Source organism: Azolla caroliniana, unplaced genomic scaffold, assembly GCF_043228905.1.
Source record: "Azolla caroliniana isolate FFs.n. ecotype wild unplaced genomic scaffold, voAzoCaro1.0.p SCAF_14, whole genome shotgun sequence".
In the NCBI taxonomy this organism is placed as follows: domain Eukaryota; kingdom Viridiplantae; phylum Streptophyta; class Polypodiopsida; order Salviniales; family Salviniaceae; genus Azolla; species Azolla caroliniana.
Window position 1 is genome coordinate 8,791,576 of NW_028230449.1, and position 21,500 is coordinate 8,813,075.

The 21,500-nt window shown below is 43.7% G+C and overlaps 1 protein-coding gene across 3 annotated transcripts in view; it reads left to right on the forward strand.

Annotated features, from left to right (window-relative positions):
- Positions 1-21,500, forward strand: part of LOC147855403 (oxidoreductase, zinc-binding dehydrogenase family protein) — a 66,949-nt gene that overhangs the window by 32,602 nt on the left and 12,847 nt on the right. Inside the window, exon 2 of one of the 3 annotated variants that reach the window (XM_087330567.1) lies at positions 9,914-10,159. In XM_087330567.1, coding sequence (XP_087186693.1) covers positions 9,914-10,159 — 246 coding nt within the window. Of the gene's footprint in view, positions 1-9,859; positions 10,160-21,500 lie in introns of those variants that run through there. The other 2 variants (XM_087330568.1, XM_087330566.1) reach the window with 2 other exon arrangements.

Below are 21,500 nucleotides of genomic sequence, written 5' to 3' on the forward strand. Positions count from 1 at the left end.
TGAAGGAGACGAAATATCGGCTCCCGCCAAGACTAACGTTTTGTGTCGGCCCCCATACATCGGAGTGTATAAGGTCGAGCTTGTTCCGGCTCCGGTTTCGCTCGTTGGGGAAGGGAAGTCGGTGTGGCTTCCCGAGCTGGCAGGCTTCACAAATTTGTGCCTTTTGGCCACTAAATTTGGGCAATCCGAACACTACCTGTTTCGTTTGCAGATCTTGAAGCCACTGATAGTTGACGTGGCCTATCCGCTTGTGCCACAAGTCGATGTCCGACTCGGATTTTTGTCCCTTCGCAAACATTGCGGTGCCGTCGTCAGTGGAGTTGAGGATGAACATCCTCCCGTCTCTGCGCCCTTGCACAATCACATGGCCTTCTTCCTCAATGAAGCACCCGAGGTGTGTAAACCGAACCTCCATCCCTTGGTCGATGATCTGTCCGACCAAGACCAAGTTCTTCGTGATTGTCGGAACGTGCAACACGTTCATGAGTTTCCCTTTCTGCCCGACATGGCTAAAGGGAACTTCTCCGACATTCGCGATCGGATGCGGAGTGTCGTCTCCAGTTGCGACTACTCTAGGTTGTATCAATTTTTCAAGGTACGAGAACCACTCCTTATGGCTCGTCATGTGGTTTGACGCGCCGGAGTCTACGTACCACACCTCGTCCGATCTCGGGGTGGTCTATTTCATTGAGTTTGCTTCGTGTCTCGTCGCGAAGGTAGACCCTTCTCCGGCTCTCCCGGAGTCTTCGACGTAGTGCGATCGCTGCCGATTTCCCTTGTCGGTATGTCCGGAGCCGTTTCCAGAACCGGTTCTCTCCGAATCGGCGCGCTTCTTCCAGCACTCACTTTCCCTGTGGCCTTTCTTGCCACAGTACCAGCACTCCGCAATGGCCTTCCCTTGCCAGTTCTCATCGCCTCGACTCCCCCTATTTCCAGAGGGTCCGGAGTTGCTGTCGACATCACTTCGGTGCCTTCTTCCTTGATCTCGTCGACCGCCTCCATTGCGCGCCAACTCGCCTCATCCTCCACGTCCACGGGGCCTATCTCCCTCCATGTACAGCATTCTGTTGTCGATGTGCGTGCTTGTAGACGCACCCGCGTGGTTCTCCTCTACCAGGAGCATTGACTGAAAGTCGAAAAAGGACGGCGTATTCTCCTGGGTACACACAACCGTTCGGAACGCTTCGAACTTCGACGCCAAACCTCCGAGACAGATCTGGACCATCTCGCTCTCCTCGATGTTCACCTCTATGGAGGTGAGGGAGTTGCAGATATCCTTGATCTTCGAGGTATAGTCCGCCACCGACAAGTCGCGTTGTCGTAGGTTGCTCAACTCCTATCGGAGCTGAAGCTTCCTGGCTATGGTGCTCGCGGCGAAAATCTTCTTCAGATTTTCCCACGCACCCTTCGGCGTCTTTGCATCCCGAACATAGCTCAATAGTTGTTCGCCCACACACGACGCGAAGCAGTATAATACCCTGCTCGCCAATTCCTCCCACGACGGGAAGTCTCTGTGTGTCGATTCGGGTGCCGCGTCATTAGCTCCTTCGACATAACTCCAGTAGCCGTGCCCGAGCAGGTACTGGTGCATCTTGTAGGACCAAGCCGTGTAGTTGGTTATGTTGAGCTTCTTTGTTGGAAGCGAGCTCGCCATGCCTCTATCCATCGTTCTTCTTGTTCTTCTTCGTCAAGATGTGTCGGCTGTAGAGAGGTTCTCAACCCTCGTGCTCTGATACCATGTAAAAAGTAACGTGCGGAAGCAAGTGTGAAGACCGAACAAGAGGAAGAAAACTTAGGTTCAATGGAGAGCTTGAGCTTACGCAGTATACGCGGGAGAGAGAGAGAGAGAGAGAGAGGGAGAGAGAGAGAAAACACACGAACTATATTCAACAAAAAACAACACAATCTCTATTCACCACACTCTATACATATGTGTGTTCAATGAACACTTTTATACAAGTCCTAGAAGGACTGACCGAAGTACTGACAGTACTTCAATGCTCATTAAGAGCTCCTACACTAACTCCCAAATATATTCCTCACGGAATATCTTTCCTAACGGCCTCCCGGTTTACGCACCGATCCGGCCCTACCTACGCACCAGTCTGCGTACCGGTTTACGCATTCGGCCTAACCGATCGGTCCCAATCGATCCGGTCCTTGGCTTCTTCAGCCGATCCGGCCGATGTTGAGCTTGTCTCTCAACAACAATTGGCAGTCTCTTTGCCTTTGCCCGTTCCGGTGTCTTTGTTCGTTCTCCCCCTCAAGTGTGGCACGTTGAGATGCTGAACACCAAGCATTTCGGTGAAGTGTTGCAACTTGTCCGATCCAAGTGGTTTGGTGAAGATGTCGGCAACTTGTCGATCCATGTGAACATACCGAAGTTTGACCTCACCGCTCAGGACACGCTCACGCACGAAGTGATAGTGCACTTCTATGTGCTTTGTGCAAGCATGGAATACAGGACCATTCTTGGCGAGCTGCATGTTGCTTATGTTGTCGCAGTAGATCAGAATCGGAGTCGGTACCTCGATCCGTAGGTCTTGCAGCAGTCGCCGAAGCCAAATGGCTTCACAGGTGGCAATGGTAGCGCCCCGATACTCAGTCTCAATGCTCGACAGGACAACTGTTGGCTGCTTTTTGCTACTCCATGCAACAGTCGCGCTACCTAGGGAAAACATGTAACCGGAGGTTGATCGGCGATCTGATGCATCGCCGGCCCAGTCGGCATCTATGTAACCGACCAGCTCTTCGGTTATACTGCGCTGGTATAACAGTCTGCGGTCCTTCGTGCCGCTCACATACCGCAGTATTCGGTGCGCGCACTGAAGATGCTCCTCGGTCGGCTTCTGCATGAATTGGCTAATCACACCGACCGGATAGCTGATGTCGGGTCGGGTGATGGTCAAATATATAAGGCTTCTGACATTTTGTCAGAACCATTTCTCATCGCAGGTCGATCCGGAGTCGAGACGGAGCTTTTGGTTCCGGTCCAGGGGAGTAGAGATAGGTCGGCATTTCGTCATGCCGAACTTGTACAACATATTCAACACATAGTGCCTTTGTGAGAGCAATATGCCATCGGGGTTCGGATCACCTCGATCCCAAGAAAATAATGAAGGTCCCCCAGGTCCTTCATCTCAAATGCATCCGACAACTGGGACTTGACTCGGCTAATTTCATCGAGACCGGGTCCGGTGATGACCAGATCATCAACGTACAACAAGATGCAAACCGGACCGTCCGGACCTTGCCGGATGAACAACGAAGAGTCGGACTTGGAGGCCGCAAACCCCATCTTACGCAACCGGTGTGTGATCTTCGCATTCCAAGCTCGGGGGGCTTGCTTCAGATCATAAAGTGACTTCTTCAACCGGCATACCACCGACTTGTTCATCTCCGTCTGGAAACCAAGGGGTTGTATCATAAAGACCTCTTCTTCAAGATCTCCTTGAAGAAATGCATTCTTCACATCCATCTGGTGAAGATGCCACCCCCTTGCTGCTGCAACCGCCAGCACCACACGAACCATCATCATCTTCGCTACTGGAGCGAAGGTCTCGTCGTAGTCGATTTTGTGGGTTTGTGCGTATCCCTTCGCCACTAACCGGGCCTTGTACCGGTTAACTGAACCATCGACGTTGTACTTTACCTTGTACACCCACTTGCATCCGATCGGTATACTGTGATGAGGAGGGTCAACCAGGTCCCATGTATCGTTGGCATCAAGTGCCCGCATCTCTTCTTCCATAGTGGCACGCCAATGTGCGTCCTTTGCCGCTTCTGCATAACTCTCCGGCTCACGCACTTCCGCCACCTTCATCATGTACGCATAGTGATGCGCCATGTACTCATTGTACCCGTACCACTTAACAGGTTCCTTCTGGCTGTTGACCGACGTAACCCACCATTACCCGGTTTGAGGCCCTTCTTGGCCGGTTGGGTCTTCGGTGCCGAAGAACCGTCATTTTCCTTTCCGGAGTCGGATCGGCTCCGATCTGACTCATCAATACCAGTTCCATAATCCGGCATCTTCTTCTTCCCCTTCTCTTTGCGCGGGAACCGTCTCCTCGGTTCCTTGCGCGAGGAGAGCACGGCAGAGTCTTCACTACTCGTCGGTTCTTCTTCTGACTGGTCGGATTGACCCAGTCTCTTGTTTGGCCCACTCAACCAAAACGATTCCGGACTCTCTTCTTGAGTCCCGGATTCATCATCTTCTAACTGGACAGGTTCAGACTCACTAGCCTCATCCTCCGGTATCGGGTTGGGGTCAGAAGTCGGAGTTGGTAAGGCATACCATGATGTCGTCTCATCAAACTCAACATCGCGGCTAACTCGGATCTGCTTCGTCCGGGGGTTATAACACTTATACCCCTTTTGCTCATGTGAGTAGCCGACGAGGATGCACTTCTCCGATTTTGCATCCAACTTCCTCCACTTCTCATTTGGCACATGCACATATGCTATGCTGCCGAAAATCCGAAGGTGTCTCAAATTCGGCTTGCGCCCGAAATACAGCTCATGCACGGACACCTTGTCATCGATCCGGTTTTCGATGTAGACGGTCGTTCGGACCGCCTCCGCCTAGTAGAAATGGGGCATGCTCTTCTCTTCCAGCATTGCCCTTGCCGCGTCGACAAGCGACCGGTTCTTTCTTTCGGGCACACCGTTTTGCTCCGGTGTGTATCTGCAGCTGAACTCTCTCCAAATTCCTGTTTGTTGCAGATAACTGTTGAATTGGCCGGAAAAATAGTCTTTTCCACCATCTGACCGCAGGCACTTGATCTTCCTCTTCGATTCTCGTTCCACCATGCTCTAGAGGTTCCGGAAACAGTCGAAGACTTCTCTCTTCCGCTCAATGAGGTAGATCCATGTGTACCGGCTATAGTCGTCGATGAAGGAGACGAAGTATCGACTCCCGCCAAGATTCATGTTCTGTGTTGGTCCCCATACATCCGAATGAATAAGGTCGAGCTTGTTACGGCTATGGTTTTGTTCGGTGGGGAATGGAAGCCGGTGTTTCCACCTCTATCTCTAAGTTGTTATCCATAGCCACCTCTATCTCTAAGTTGTTATCCGTGGCCATCTCTTCAAACGGATGGACCGTGTACCCATTGACCATCTCGATCGAGCATGCCTCGATTATGCATGCCTCTTCATCATACATCGGCTTTGACCTTCGCTTCCTCGCTGCCACCTTCCTTCTCTTGGGTCTTAATTTGGTTTGGGTATGTCTCTTCGGTGATGGCCCTTTCTCCACCAACTGATATGTCCCCGTCCACCATTTCTCAAATCTCTTGAAATAGTGGGAAGGAAGTCTCGGCACATTTACCATCCTCCTTTGCCATGCCATCCATAGCCATCTTCATATTGACGTCGTTGTCCTCCATTGCTCTTTCGGTCGTTTCAATCTGCTTTGACATCTCACTTGCTATTGGAGCCTTCCATCTTTGAACTATCGACCCCTCCATGTCAGAATCATCTAGCCATCGACGACGCTTGTCAAACCGGTCACATGCTCTTCTTACCTCAACCCAATCCGTTATGAGACCATTGGGTTGTGTTTCATCCTCTAATAGAGTACCTAGTTCTCGTCTATCGTTCACATCCATCGCCTTTAAGAAGTATAGAACCTTATTTTCTTCGAGAAACATCTGGTCAATGCTTGGGAGATGATTGTACATTTGCTCAAATTCATTGTACAACCCCAATGCATTCATGTTCTTTCCCTTCTTCTCAATCCACTTTATCAACGCGTGTCGAGTCATCCTCGATGCGTCTTCAAGCATATATTCGCCCAAAAGTGCCCTTTCGAATCCCACCCATGTTGTTTGGGTGGCTTGAATCTCCCTTATACGGCCTTGTAACCCATTTGCCACTACACACATGAAGCTTGATATTTGTTTCTCTTCGATGACATCTCGTTGTTGCATCTCTGTCTTGTATATAACGAGGAAATCCGTAATATTTCTTCCACCAAATTGGCCCACTATCTCAACGGTCCGGTCGATGGCCTTGTCTAATCTTGAAGCTTTATCTCGGGCTCTCATCATTCGCTCGACAATAGCCACCAACTTTGCCACTTCGTCAGCTTGGGTGTTTGTCTGAGAAGCCATCTTCTAATCTTCTATTTCAAGCACTTGAATCCTTCCTATCGCTTCTTCACGTCGGGTTCACCACTTAATTATGTCGTGAAAATCCACCACTATGTGCATATCGTGAGGCGGAACCGCCGGGATTATGGATTGGAAGGAATTAGGGCTCATACGCATAACACAAGCACGATTTACACATAAGACACATAGGTGAAACAAAAAATTAGTTTATTGCAAAATAATAGATTCTTTTATAATATAAGAATCATGTTACAACGTGTTGGGTGTGAATATGAAGGATTGTTTATAAAGGAATGGGGGAAGAGAGGTGGAGAAAAGAAGAGAGTGGAATATAGATGGAGTTTCTTTGTTGATGATGCCTCTTGATGTTGTTGATCCTTCTTCTTCCACTTTCCAATTGAGTAGAGCTTCCACGTTCCTTCTCCCTCCCCCCTTCCTTTTAAAATGAGCTCTTATTATAGGTTTAGGATTTATTGCTTCTTTTCCTTCTTCTTTTCCTAAAAGTTTGTCTATATGAGTTGACTTTCTTTTTATCGTTATTTCTGTTCCGTAATGTCAAATATGACATGCAAGATATTCTTAGAAATCTCTTTCTGGTAGCTTTCTTATGCATATTTCCTTTTCTAATTTGGACATTGGGAGAGTTAATTACAAGATTTTTACTTGACCTTGCTCCTCATATCCACGCCTAGCTTTTCTTTTCTACTTTTGTCTACTTTCGAAAACCGTTTCTAGTTTTTTATCCTTTCATTCTATAGTTGATTTAACAACATTAGTTTATTTGGATTACTATTTTATTCTCTTTTGAGGGTGGTTTCGCACTATGTGTCGAAAACATCATGACACCGGTCGGCTCAACATTGCCGACAAACAACAAACTATCTGCGACACAATGTCCGAAATCGAAAATGGAGAAGGTTGAGATGAATGAGGTTCCTTATGCCTTAGCAGTCAGAAGCCTGATGTACGCAATGGTATGTACTAGGCTAGACATTGGATACGTAGTTGGAGTGGTCAGCCGATTCATGAGCAATCCTAGAAGAGAGCATTGGGATGTTGTGAGTGGATACTTCAGTACCTGAAAGGCACCTCGAATGTGTGTCTTCGATTCGGCTAAGGTAAACCCCTATTGGAAGGTTATACTAATTCAAACATGTCAGTTGATGTGGATACCAGTTGATCCACGTCCGGATACGTAATGACGTATGCAAGGGGAGTTGTTTCGTGGCAGTCAAGGTTGCAGAAGGACGTGGCATTGTTGACCACGGAAGCTGAGTATATGGCCGCAATGGAAGCCGGTAAGGAAATAATATGGATGAAGGAGTTCATCGGAGAGTTGGGGATTCGGCAAAGAGGAAATCAGACTCCATTGCGATAACTAGAGTGCCATCCACCTTGCAAAGAATGTTGCCTACCACTCGAGGACCAAGCACATCCAAAGAAGATACCATTGGCTCCAAGAGCGAGTAGAAGAAAAGGATTTTTCTCTAGTAAAGATCCACACGAACGACAACAGGTCAAACATGCCGACGAAGGTGTTGTCGACAGAGAAGCTGAATGTTTGCCGACAAAGAGTCGAATTGACGAAGTACCCCATGCCGGAATGAAGGGGGAGTTTGTTGGGAAAATAGGTGCCGCTGGATGGGAAGAAGAGAATGAACCGAATCGAAGATACATGGGTAATTTGGCCGAGGCCGAAACCAAAACCAAAATCAAAATCGATTATATATCCGATTCGGGAGACTATATTTGTAAATAGTCTAAATGTGCCCCACGTGGGTATATCTGTAAATAGCTAGAAAGTTCTATATGTATAAATACAACTAGGGCAAACTTTATGAGGTGTGTGTATCATTAGTATAGTTGAGTTAGTTGTATAGTTACTCTTCAGGTTGTTGTCTCTGTAAGTGTGAGTGAGAGAGAGAGTGAGAGTAGTAACTCTAATGTCTTTTGTTAGACGAAGATGAGCTCGAGGTTGTTGCCTCCAAGTCTCCATGTACTCCTCGCCGTACACATTGTGATTCGTTTCTTGGTGTTTGTGGACCCTCGTGGTTTTTTTCCCTTTCGGGATTTCCACATAAAACATTCTATGTCTCTGCTCTCTATTTTCTATTTTGTCTGTGTACTGTTGACTTGTTCTTTGCACCCGAATATACGAATGAGTAACCGGTTGTGGCCGGTTCTGATCCTAACAAAATGTATATCTACCTCTTTTTAAATTGAAAATGCAAAAGAGAGTAGTTCTTTTATATGAGCTAGTAGAGATTTGAAATGTACACACCTTTATACAAAGTAAACAACACTAAACAATAAGACGTTTTTTTATTATTATGTTAAATATATTTTCTTTAATACATATTTAAAATTTTGTGGGTGTCTCCTTTTGCCTTTTTCCCTATTTTCTACCTTCGGACACGACTCTATCCCCTTTTTTCCTAATGTCTTGCTATGCTTGGTGGTTTTTGTTGGTGTTGTTGTTGCGAAGAATAACGTTGAATATTGCTCGGCCACAACTGAGTCTTGAATCACATAAATGGGAAGTAGAGAGTACACAGAATATTTACATGGAAAACCCTAATAGGGAAAAACCACGGGAGCCCACGGACTCCAACTATCACTATATGAGAGGAAATACAAAGTGGAGACATAGAGGCAACGACCTCGTGCTCGCGATCTTCGCCAGACGGCGGTTACAACAGAAAGTGCTTGTAGCTACTATCTTGCTCTCTCTCTCTCTATATATATATACAACAGTTATCTCTACAACAACATGTCAACCTTCTCACATCATATCATATACAAAGTGATTGCCCTAAGTCATATTTATACTTATATGAACTTAGGGCTATTTACAAATATAACCTCAATAGGCTTGCTCAAAAGACATACTTACAAATATGTCTTCTCTTCCGGTTCTCACCTGGTCTCCTCCGGTTTCTGGATCTCTTTTGATTCTCACCGGGTCCTCTTCATTCATAACTGGATCCCATCCAGAGGGACCGATTTCCCAACAGTTGTCTCCGCAACACGTCTTAGCTGATAGATACTTAACACACACTTGGTTTTGTGATCTAATGAGTGTGCGTTGACATAAGTGTCATCGTCATGTTTCCCTTTGCTCAAGGTAATCTTGCACATTATGATCATTTGAATCTAATGCCTCTCTCACTAATGTACATTATTGGACAAGGCAACTTGGGCATATATTTTTGTCAAGAAGTACATTAACATGTGCAGTCTTGATAACAAAAAGCATGCACCTTATAACTTCATCATGTTTATAACGTACACACAATATGTGCGTACGCACGTACATATATACGTACATACATTAGATCAGAAGAGGCTAACTAATTGACATATTAACATTGTAGAATTTTGATAAAACATCACTTTTAATAGAAAGCGTTTGTTGCTTGATATTGTTGTTTAAATTTTCAACTAAAGAGAGCATGTGAAGAGATATCATGAGTCGAAGAGCGAGTAAGAGCATGCTACTAGAATGAGTGAGAGAGAGTGAAAGAGCAGTAGAGTTGGAGATCATATGTGAGAGTGAGAGAACCGCGCAGCTAGAAGGGACGAACAATAGTGTCAGATGTTGTAAAGCCATTCCTTGATATTCTATCCAGGGTTAGTAGTGCCGTGGAAGTGTGTGATCGAACAAAAGGTTGGGAAGTCTCATCTCTTGTGGCGAGAGATGATGTGAATTGGATGAATATAAATAGGAAAGCAAATGCTATCGTTTCTATTAAATTTATTTCTTTGTTTTAAGCAGACAGGAAGAGGGAGAGATGAAGGCTGTCGTGGTGACGGCCTTGGGAGGGCCGGAGGTATTGCAGCTGCAGGACGTTCCAGAGCCTGAGCTGAAGCCTGGCCACGTAATTGTTCGCATCGCGGCTAGTGGGGTGAATCGTGCTGATACGTACCAGCGCCATGGAACCCACCCTGTCCCTGAAGGCTGCCCACCATACCCTGGTCTCGAGTGCTCGGGTACCATTGAATCTGTGGCTGATGACGTCCAGCACTGGAAGGTTGGAGATCAGGTTAGCTAATTCCACTGTACTACGCTCTTTGTAGTAGTTCTGTTTAATATTGGCGTTCCTGTTGTTTGATAGACACCAGTATGTGGCAGAGACCTATATTCAATGTTTGATGAGTTTTCAAAGTATGTGGTTAAGCATGTTGCATGCATTCTTGATATGTATATATACACGTACACATATATGCTACTAATGTCCACTTCAGATCGCTAAGTTCTATGATATTGATTCTACCATGTAAATCACCACCTAGCCAACTACTAGAGAGTGATGATGTCCATAAATCAAAGTCCAGGGAGTTCTTGAAGCCTAGTACACCCAGATGGAGCATGAGGGAGAGAGGGGATATATATATATATATATATATATATATATATATATGAGAGATAGATAGATTAGATAGATAGATTATATTATTGTCTTCGGAGGTCAAATATGACCTATGAGAGAGAGAGAGAGAGAGAGAGAGAGAGAGATAGATAGATAGGTAGATAGATAGATAGATAGAGAGAGAGAGATGTTAACGTCTTTTAAGAGGCCAAAATGGCCTATACGACCAAATAAGAGATTACATCTTAAGTGTTGTCTCGTCTTTGAGAACAAATCAAAATAAAATAAATATTACACAGTAAATATAAAAGTAAATAAGATGAAAAGAAAAGAAACGAGGGAATCTGGTTTTTGGCTCATGTAAGATTCTCAAGTTAGGTATATTGTAGCTTTTGTCTTCGAAAGATCTCTAACATAGGTTGATCCAGAATGGAAATGTCTCCGAAGTGAGGGAAGCACTGATGATGGCGGGAGATAATGGCTTTTATCTGTCGATGACAAGGGTGTTGAGGTTGTGGTCCATGGGGCCGGGGCCTACGTGCACGGCAAATTGCTATTGCCCGATCAATTGTAACCCCTTTGTTATGTCTTGGTCTGGAGCCCATTTGTGTATCCTGTGATGGACTTGTAGCATTAGGAGTGATGTGGCTAAAGAAAGTTGTGATTGTTCTTTGTGGATGAGCTTTTAAGAGAGAAAGAAAGAAAGAAAGATCTATTAACGTCTTTTAAGAGGCCAAAATGGCCTATAAGACCAAACAAGAGATTACATCTTAAGTGTTGTCTTGTCTTTGAGAACAACAAATCAAAATAGAATAAGTAGTACTCAGTAAATATAAAAGTAAATAAGATAAAAACTGACGAGGGAATCTGGTTTTCGACACATGTGAGATTCTCAAGATAGACATATTGTAACTTTTATCTTCGAAACATCTATAGCATAGGTCGATCTAGAATGGAGAGGTCTCCGAAGCGAGGGAAGCACTTGTGATGGCGGGAGATAATGGCCTTTATTTGTTGATGACAAGGGTGCCGCGGTCGTGGTCCATGGGGCCGGGGCCTATGTGCATGGCAAATTGCTGTTGCTTGATCTATTGTAACCCCTTTGTTCTATCTTGGTCGGGAGAATATTTTTGTATCCCTTGATTGACTTGTAGCATTAGTAGGAGTGATGTGGCTAAAGAAAGTTGTGATTGTCCTTTGTGGATGAGCTTGTGTGGCTGTATTATTGTCCTTAAACAACTTTTCCCTATGTCTCGAGTTCCCATCTCTGCCCGGATTATATCATGGGGCACCGATGCTTTGCTCCTTATCATGCGGGCAATCATTGACACTAAAGGTCTCTCTAAAACTTTCCAATGATTTGCCTTGTTAAGACTCGGTCCCCACGTTTCTACTCCATAGAGAAGAGTTGGTGTGACAAATGAGAAACGTGGGGACTGACTCCATAGAGAAGTGTTGTGCCCAACTTGACAAGTGAGAAGAGTTGTTAGAACAAAATAGACACAGCCAAGCTGTGAGAAGGCAATTAGACAACAATAGAAAAAATGGTTGCAAAGACAACCAAAGAGTAGAGCTTGTTGGTAAGTGTGAAGTCAATTTTTGCTCGTAAGAAAAGACCATGGAAAATACATCGGATGCTAAGGTGTATAAGAATAAAGCACAATATGAAAGGTTCAAGAGTTAAAAGACAAATGAAATTGAAGGGATATGAAGTTAGAGGCGTTTTCCAAAAGTAGAAAAAGCAAGAAAAAAGAAAAAAGAAAAAAGACGCATAAAAAAGCAAAAAAAAGCAAGGCAGAGAAAAAAGCTCATAACTTCTTCATCTCATATCCAAATTTCAAAAGAAAAGATTTGTAAGAAAGCTAGCAAAGAGAGCTTTCTTATATGACAAATTTGGATGACAAACGAGAAATAATGATATGAAAGAAAAGAAAAGAAAAAAGCAAGAATAACGCAACTAAAAACCTATAAATATGAGGGTATTCTTAGCAATTAGGAGAAAAAGGGAGGAATAGAATATCTACAAGAAGAAGTGAGGAAAAATAAGAAGATTAGAAGAAGTGAGAAGAAGATTAGTTGAAGAAAGAGAGAAGAAGGAAATACTATTTTGGCTAATAGTATATTAAAGTAGTTATTTGGGGTTGTTACTTTTGGAGTCTAAGAGGATTGTATTGTTTTCCTAATAGTATATTGAAGTATTCTTTTCTCTTCCTCTTCTCTTCTCTATCAATTTTCTCTCTCTCCTCATCAGTAAGTAGCAACAAAAGCATATGTCTTTACAAAAGAGGCCGGTATAGCCTATTTATACAAAATTGGGGAAAGTGGGTGAAATGGTTGTTTAGTAGTTAAGTGACTCTTGTACTACCAAATAGGTACAATAAACTAGGAATAAGAGGGAGTATCTTGGAAAAAGTGGAAGAGAGAAAAGGCATTTAAAGTGTTGCAGATTCTAGAGAGAGAAAGCATTTAAAGAGTTGCAAATTCTAGAGAGAGTAGAATCTAGGAAGAGAGAATGTAGAACAGAGATAATAAAGATGAAAGAGAGTGCAGGTTTGGAGCTGCCACCCTCCAACACCTCCTCTCAGCTCCAGAACGGCGGTCCAACATTGAGTCGATCGAGGTGCTGATCAATGGCTTGCCGTGGAAGTGGCTTAGTAAATAAATCAGCCAAATTTTCTTGAGTAGGACAATATGCTAAGTTGATGACTTGTGATTTCACTAATTCATGAACAAAATGGTAGTGCACTTTGATATGTTTTGTTCTACCATGAAATGTTGAGCTATGTGCCAAGGCACAGGCACTTAGGCTGTCCATGAAAACTGCAATAGGAGAGTCTTGCAAAACACCAATGTGAGAAAACAATTGCATTAACCATAGCAACTCACAACAAGTATCCAAGTAGCACGATATTCAGCTTCCATCGATGAAGTAGAAACTGAGTTTTTCTTCTTCGATTTCCAAGAAATGAAGCCTGAACCTAACATAAAACAATAGCCAGATGTGGACCTTCTAGAATCAACATCACCTGCCCAATCAGCATCTGAGTAGCCAACAAGCCCAATGCCTCCTCTAAAAGACATACCATAGTCGATTGTGTTGGCCAAATACCGAAGAACTCGAATAGCTGCTTGCCGATGACTTTGTCTTGGAGCACTTGAGAATTGGCTGAGAGACTCACGCTATAGGACAAATCAGGCCTGGTGTAAGTTAAGTGAAGAAGGAACCCAATTAACCTTCTACATTTCGTGATATCTTCAAATATGGGAGAATTTTCTTCACGAGATAGCTTTGAGTTTGGATCCATTGGATAGGAGAGTGGCTTGCAATTTGACATGTTATATGTCTCAAGGAGCTGCCTGAGATACCTATTGTGGCTCAGGAAGATACTACCATGTGATTGATAGACCTCCATACCTATGAAATAATGGAGAAGTCCTAGATCAGTCATTTCGAAGGTTGTTTTGAGGTCAGTGCGGAGCTCCTCGATTTTAGAAGCAAGGGACCCTGTAATTAGAAGGTCATCAACATATAATATGATCAAGCATTGCAAATTATCTTGGGAAAAAACATAGATATTGATGTCAGCAAAACAGTTTGGAAACCCAAGAGAGAGAAAGAAGGTATCAATTTTGTCATGCCAAGCTTTGGGAGCTTGCTTTAAGCCATACAAGGCTTTGTGTAACCTGTAGACCATGTTTTTCTGCTCTGAAATCTCAAAACCAGGAGGCTGTTCAACATAAAACTCCTCTTTCAACTCACCATTAAGGAAGGCTGACTTGACATCGATTTGAAAGATGGGCCATTTGTTGTGAGCAGCAAGACCAAGTGCACATCGAATAGAGGTGTACCTTGCTATTGGAGCAAAAGTTTCCTCGTAATCCACTCCGACTTGTGAGTAGCCTTTTGCAACTAAACGTGCCTTGTGCTTATCCAAACTACCATCAGCATGGTACTTGGTCTTGAAAATCCATTTCAGTCCAATGGCTTGTCGATGTTGAGGCCGTGGAACCAGCTCCCATGTATGATTCCGCTCAATGGAATCAAGTTCAACTTCCATTGCTGCTTTCCACTTTGGAAGAACAAGGGCCTCTTTTGTTGTTGTGGGTTCTTGTGATTGCACAACAGTGCACAATAAGGCAAAGTTGCATGAGTGAAGAGGCCGTTGTGACCTACATGTTCTTTTCATGTTGGTCGGAGAACTAGATGTATACTCATGAAGTTCAGGATCTGAGAGATGAGAATCACGAATGGTGGCTTGAAGCCACTTGGGAAGTGGTGGAAGTTGGTGTGTAGAGGGAGGGGAAAGGAGTGGAGTTGAGGGAGATGTTTGAATTGTTGGCGAAGTTAGAGGTTGAGTAGGAGGAGATGGGGGGCTTGAAGGTGAGACATCTTCGTCTAAAATAGGAGGTTTCGGAGGAGCTGGGATTTCAACCGTAAACTCAGGTGAAATCCTAGAGTCATCCGGCTGAGACTCCACAAAATGAACATCCCTAGAGATGACTAGGGACTTTGATTCTAAATCCCATAACTTGTAGGCTTTAGATTGTGTGCTGTAACCAAGAAATTTGCATTTCTTGGTTTTGGACTCAAATTTAGTCCTTTTATGATCTGAAATGTGAAGATAAGCATCATAATCAAAGACTTTAAAATTAGAAACTGAGGGCTTTACACCTGTAAATGTTTCTGCAGGGGTCATTGCAGCAACTGCTTTTGTTGGGCAGCAGTTGATGATGTAAACTGTTGTGTTGACAGCTTCACCCCAAAACGAGGGAGGAAGATCAGATTGAGATAGCATTGTACGAGCCATCTCTTGGGCTGTCCGGTTCTTCCTTTCCACAACTTCATTTTGTTGAGTAGTGGGTGTAGAAAATTGGGGAGCAATGCCTCGTTGAGAGCAGAAATGGTGGAAAGCTTGGGAGATAAACTCTCCACCATTGTCGGACCTAATCTTTCGAACTTTCTTTGATGTCTCGTTCTCCACAAGAGTTACCCATTCTTGAAATTTGGTGAAGGCTTGAGATTTTTCTACAAGAAAATAAACCCAAACCTTACGGGACAAATCATCAATAATAAGCATGAAGTAGCGTGCACCACCAAGAGTAGTGGTTTTCATGGGACCACAAAGATCCATGTGCACTAACTCCAAGATAGATGCTACACATTGAGTGGCTTCATGAGGGAAAGGCTCTTGATGTTGCTTGCCATGAAGACAAACAACACATGGGGTATTGGGAGTTTTGAAAATAGGTAGACCCTCAACTAGCTGTGAAGAGGAGAGCTTTTGTAGACAATCGTAGTTGAGGTGACTGAACCTAGCAAGCCACAACGTGGGATCTTCTTGTGCCACCAAGGCATGAGAGCCTTGAAGAAGATGAGATTTGGATTTTTCCAAGAGGCTATGGGAACTTTTCAGGCCATATAAACCCCCCTCTTGTGTGCGACTAGCTACAATTTGTAGGTTGTTGGTGTCAATGACTTCCAAAACTGAGCTATCAAAGTAGAATCCATAACCTTGCTTAATGATTTGGTAGACCGAAAGTAGGTTGGCAGAGATGCGAGGCATGTGTAGGACATCTTGAAGAACGGCAGGTTCGTCATTTGAAGAAGTGTTAAGAAACACATTACCCACACATGAAGCCTCAATGCTTGAGGAATCTCCTATGGAGATTTGAGAGGAGCTAGGCTTCACATCATGCAAAATGGATTTGTCATAAGTCATGTGTGCAGTGGCACCATTGTCTACTAACCACTCATCAATCGTTGAGGTAGTTGTTCCAGCCAAATGTGAAGAATGTTCCTCAATGTGAAGGAAAACAGTTGCTTTGGCTGAGTGGACCGAGTTTGATTTTGATGTATGTTGACTTTTGGTAGAAGAAGATCTCTTGGCATTGTCCCTTTTCTTTTTTTGATAGTTAGGCTGAATGTGACCGCTATAGCCACAATAATGACAGGTGAGCTCCTTGTAGGCTGGGCTGTTTGGTGGTCTTGGATTGGGTTTGTTGTAGGAGTTGCCATTTTGCTTCCACTTGCCTTTACTCTTCGCATGTAGAAACGTCTCATTGGAAGTTTGAGCACTTTTCTTCCTTGTTGCCATGTCTTCTACTTGATCATTAGATGATGCACAAACTCAACTTCAGTTGACTTGCTTCCCAAGGAAACTAGCTCCTTTTGAAGAGTAATAAATTGCGTGATTTGATCCATTGGAGTGTCATAAATCTTGAGATTTGCTCTTTGGCTCTCAATAGCTATCATTTGAGCATGATTAGCTTGATGATACCTCATTTTGATGGCTGCCCATAGTTCATTGGCTGTCTCTTCATCTCTTCATCTGTATCTTGAAATTGACAAGCCATGCTCGGTTTAATATTAAACACGAGGAAAGCATGAGCACGAGAATCCTTATGTAGCCAAGCTTCAATCTCAGCTTTAGATGAGCCAGCAAATGATGTGGTTAAAGAAGATGAAGTTATCGCTGGTTTCTTCTCACTACCATTGATTGCATTCCATAGACGATGGTGTTAAGAATCGCGCTCGGCCACAACCGAGTTTCAAATGCCAACCACTACTCCTATTATTGCCTTAGTTATATTTATACTTATATAACTTTGGGGCTATTTACACATATGACCTCAACAACCACATCAGAACACATTTACTAATAAGTCCGGCCGGATACCTTCCGGATCCTTCCTTCGACTTGTTTGATCCGGCTCGTTTGGTTATCATCCAGATCCCATCCGGAGGGACCGGTTTCCCAACAAACTCCCCCTTCACCCCGGCATGGGATGTCTCGTCAATTCGATCCGTCTTTGACATGCGTCCAACTTGTTGGTTGACAATATCTTGGTCAGCATGTCCGACCCATTCTCCTCTATATGGATCTTCATCAGAGCAAAGTCTTTGTCTTCTACTTTCTCCTGGAGCTAGTGATATCTCCTCTGGATGTGCTTGGTCTGGGAATGATAGGCCGTGTTCTTCGCGAGGTGGGTGACACTTTCATTGTCGTAGTAGAGCCAGAATTCCTCCTGCCGGTTCCCTAACTCTCCGATGAAGTCCTTCATCCATATTACTTCCTTGCCGGCTTCTACAGCCGCCATGTATTCCGCTTCCGTTGTCGACAATGCCACCGATTTTGCAGTCTTGATTGCCATGATACTACTCCCCTTGCATAGGTCATGATGTGTCCGGGATGTGGACCGGCTGGGGACCGACTGTTATCTACATCAGCCGACATGTCCAAATCTGTTACAGGCATGACCATATAATATCCCGTGGTGAGAATTTACCGTAGTATTCTAAACACGTGGATAAGTGTGAGGGTAAAGAAGGGGAGGATTACTTACACGTGGCCTAATGGGTTGTCTCAATCTTGAGGATTAAAAGTAATCCTCCCCTTCGTTACACTCTCGTTTAACCCTCACACTTATCCACGTGTATAGAATACTACAATAAATTCTCTCCACGGGATATTATATGGTCATGCCCGTAACAGAATGCGTAAAGCCTTCCAATAGGGGTTTACTAGAGCCAAACCGGAGGCACATGTTCAAGGTGCCTTTCAGGTACCGAAGGATCCACTTGACGGCGGCCCAATGCTCTCTTCCCGGATTGCTCATGAACCGATTGACCACTCCGACTGCATATCCGATGTCCGGTTGGGTACAGACTATGGCGTACATTAGGCTTCCAATTGCTGAGGTGTACGGTACCTTCGTCATCCGCTTTCTTTGCCTTTGTCTTCGGGCTTTGTTTTCCGGACAGTTTGCAGTTTACGGGAAGTGTTAACCTAACTGGCTTTGCATACGTCATGCTGAACTGTTGGAGCACCTTCGTCATGTACTTCTCCTGTGACAGCCACAATAGCTTCTTCGTCTGGTCCTGGACAATGTGCATCCCCAGTATCTGTCTCGCCGGACCCAAATCTTTCATTGAGAAGGACCGGTTCAAGGCCTTCTTCAGAATTCCGATTTTGGTGCTATTTCGTCCGATGATCAGCATGTCGTCCATGTACAACAGGAGTATTAGAAAATCTCCTCTGTCAAACTTCTTCACGAACTCACGGTGGTCGGCCTGCTTCTCGTGGTATCCTTGTTCGGTCATGAAGGAGTCGAACTTCCGTACCATAGCCGGGGAGCTTGCTTCAGTCTGTATAAGCTCTTCTTCAACCGGCACACCAGGTTCTCCTTGCCTTTCTTGACAAATCCCTCTGGCTGCATTTAGATCTCCTCCTCGAGGTCACCGTGTAGGAACTCTGTCTTGACATCTAGTTGCTCGACCTCGAGGTCCATGCTTGCCGCTATGGTCAACACAGTCCGGATGGATGTCATTTTCACTACCGGGGCAAAGATCTCATTGAAATCCACTCCTTTATTTTGCCGGAATCCCTTCACCACAATGCGGGCTTTGTACCTCGGTGGATTTCCAGCGTCTCCTGGTTTCAGCTTGTACACCCACTTGTTCCGGAGCGCTCTCTTTCCTTTCAGCAGCTCCGTCGGTTCATATGTGTGGTTCTCATGCAAGGAATCCATCTCATCCTGCATGGCACTTAACCACTGTTAGGTGTAAAGGCCCGCAGTTCACAAATTAGGTAATTATTCGTATATGTGAACACATTGTTCACCTGGACATGACACCTCCTTTTATAATGTGAACGCACCACTTTCTTTGTAAGGTTAACTAATATAATAACCTTTTTTTCTTGTGTACCAATCAAGGCGGTTGGGTACACCAAAGATCTGCGTGTCTCTACTCTCATCTCTACTACAGTCTTGTTTGCTGAACGTCATCTCTCAATAGCTGATCCGTCAAACATCCCTCTTTGCCTTTAACTGGTATCAGAGCCAAATCTCTTTCCTCTGCTTTGCTGTTTTTCTTTAGATTCAGAATCAGCAGAAAACACAGATTTAAAAAATAAAATAAAAATAAAAATAAAAAATCTGTCAGACCCTTTCCTGTTGGTATTTTGCTCAATTTCTGAAGGCATCTGTCATAAATCTTGGGAGCAATGGCCTCCACTTCAGCTGAAGTGAAAAACTTCTTTGAAATCAAGAGATTTGATGGAAAAGGTTTCAAATTGTGGAAAGAGCGTATGCTGGGCATCCTCTTTCTAAGAGATTGTGAAGATGCTCTTGTAGAAAAGAAACCAGAGAGCATGGAAAATGATGCTTGGAACACTCTGAATAAGAAAGCCATTACATATATTAAAATGGTTGTTTCTGATGAAATTCTTGTAGATGTAAAGGGCTTGACTACTGCCCATCAAGTTTGGGAGAAACTTAAGAAAACTTACGAGAATACTACTCTTGTGAATCAGGTGCATTTGATGAGAAAACTTGTCAGTATGAGGCTTGATGAGTCGAACGGTGCAACAGAGCATCTATCGTTATTCACAGGTACTCTCTCCCAACTACAAGATTCAGGATTACCAGCTTTTGATGACAAGCTCAAAGCTATCTTCCTACTTATGACTTTACCGGATTTGTGGGAAACATTAGTTGTTTCACTATCTAATAGCCCCACCTTGACCTTCGATGGTGTGTGGGGCTCTATTCTCAGTGAAGAGATTAGAAGACAATCTAGCGGAGAAGGTAGTAGTTCAGCATACAATATTAGGGGGAGATATGATAAGAGGAACCCAAATGTAGGACAAAGAAATAGAAGTAAGAGTAGAGGGAAAGGAAAACAACAAGATATCACATGCTATCATTGTGGCCGTAAAGGTCATAAGAAACCTGATTGTAGATATTGGAAGATGGAACTAGAAAGGAAGAAGAATGTAGGAGAGAAGAAAAACAAAGATGATAAGTTTAATACAACAGAGAAAGCTAATATGGCTTCAAATGTTATCATTGAAGACCTATCTGGTGAAGATGGTGATGTACTTTGTATTACAGGTGATGCCTTTATAGCTCATGTTCAAGACATGCAAATCACCAAAACAAATGTTATTGATGCTTTATTGTCAATCGATGATGGATTGACACAGACATGGATAGTAGACTCCGGGGCTTCTTTTCATGTTACTCCATGTTTGGAGTGCTTTACCACATTTGATGCAGGCAGTTATGGAAAAGTTTATCTTGGTAACAATAGTGCTTGCAATATTGATGGTATTGGAACCATACACTTGTCTTTGGATAATGGTCAAGAGCTTGTGCTCAAAGATGTTAGGTATGTACTTGGCATTAAGAAAAGTTTGCTATCTGTAGGACAGATGGATTTGCATGGTTACACCACATTATTCGGTGGTGGATTATGGAAACTAAAGAAAGGATCTATAGTTATTGTGAAAGGTTGCAAAAAGGGCACTCTGTACTGTTTGTAATGTAAAGCTTTACTTGGAAAGTTTCTTGCTATTTCTGAATTCGACTCTCATTTAGAGCTTTGGCATAAGAGATTAGGACATATGAGCCAAAAAGGACTTGAAGTCCTTTCTGCTAAAAAGATTTGATGTTAAAGGATCAAAGCTGGTTTTTTGTAATGATTGTCTATTTGGCAAACAAGTGAGAAATTCTTATTATTCTGGTATTTGTCGTAAACCAAATGTGCTAGATTTGGTGCATTCTGATGTATGTAGCATGCCTGTAAAATCCTTGGGCGGTGCTGCATATTTTATTTCCTTTATCGATGATTATTCTAGGAAGATTTGGGTGTACTTGATGAAAAGAAAAGGTGATACATTTGATGCATTTAAATCTTTTCATGCATTTGTGACTACTCAAAAAGGGACAAAACTGAAATGTCTCAGAACAGATAATGGGGGTGAGTTTACATCTGCAGAATTTAAGTCTCATTGTGACTTACATGGTATTAAAAGAGAGCTTACAGCTCCATATAACCCTTCATCAAATGGGGTGGCAGAAAGGTATAAGAGGACCTTGTGTGAGCGAGTACGATGCATGCTGTCCACAGCTAATCTCCCTCATGAATTTTGGGAAGAAGCATTAAAAACTGTGGTTCATATATGTAATCATTCTCCCAACAAGTCCTTAAAAAATGGAATCCCTGAGGAGG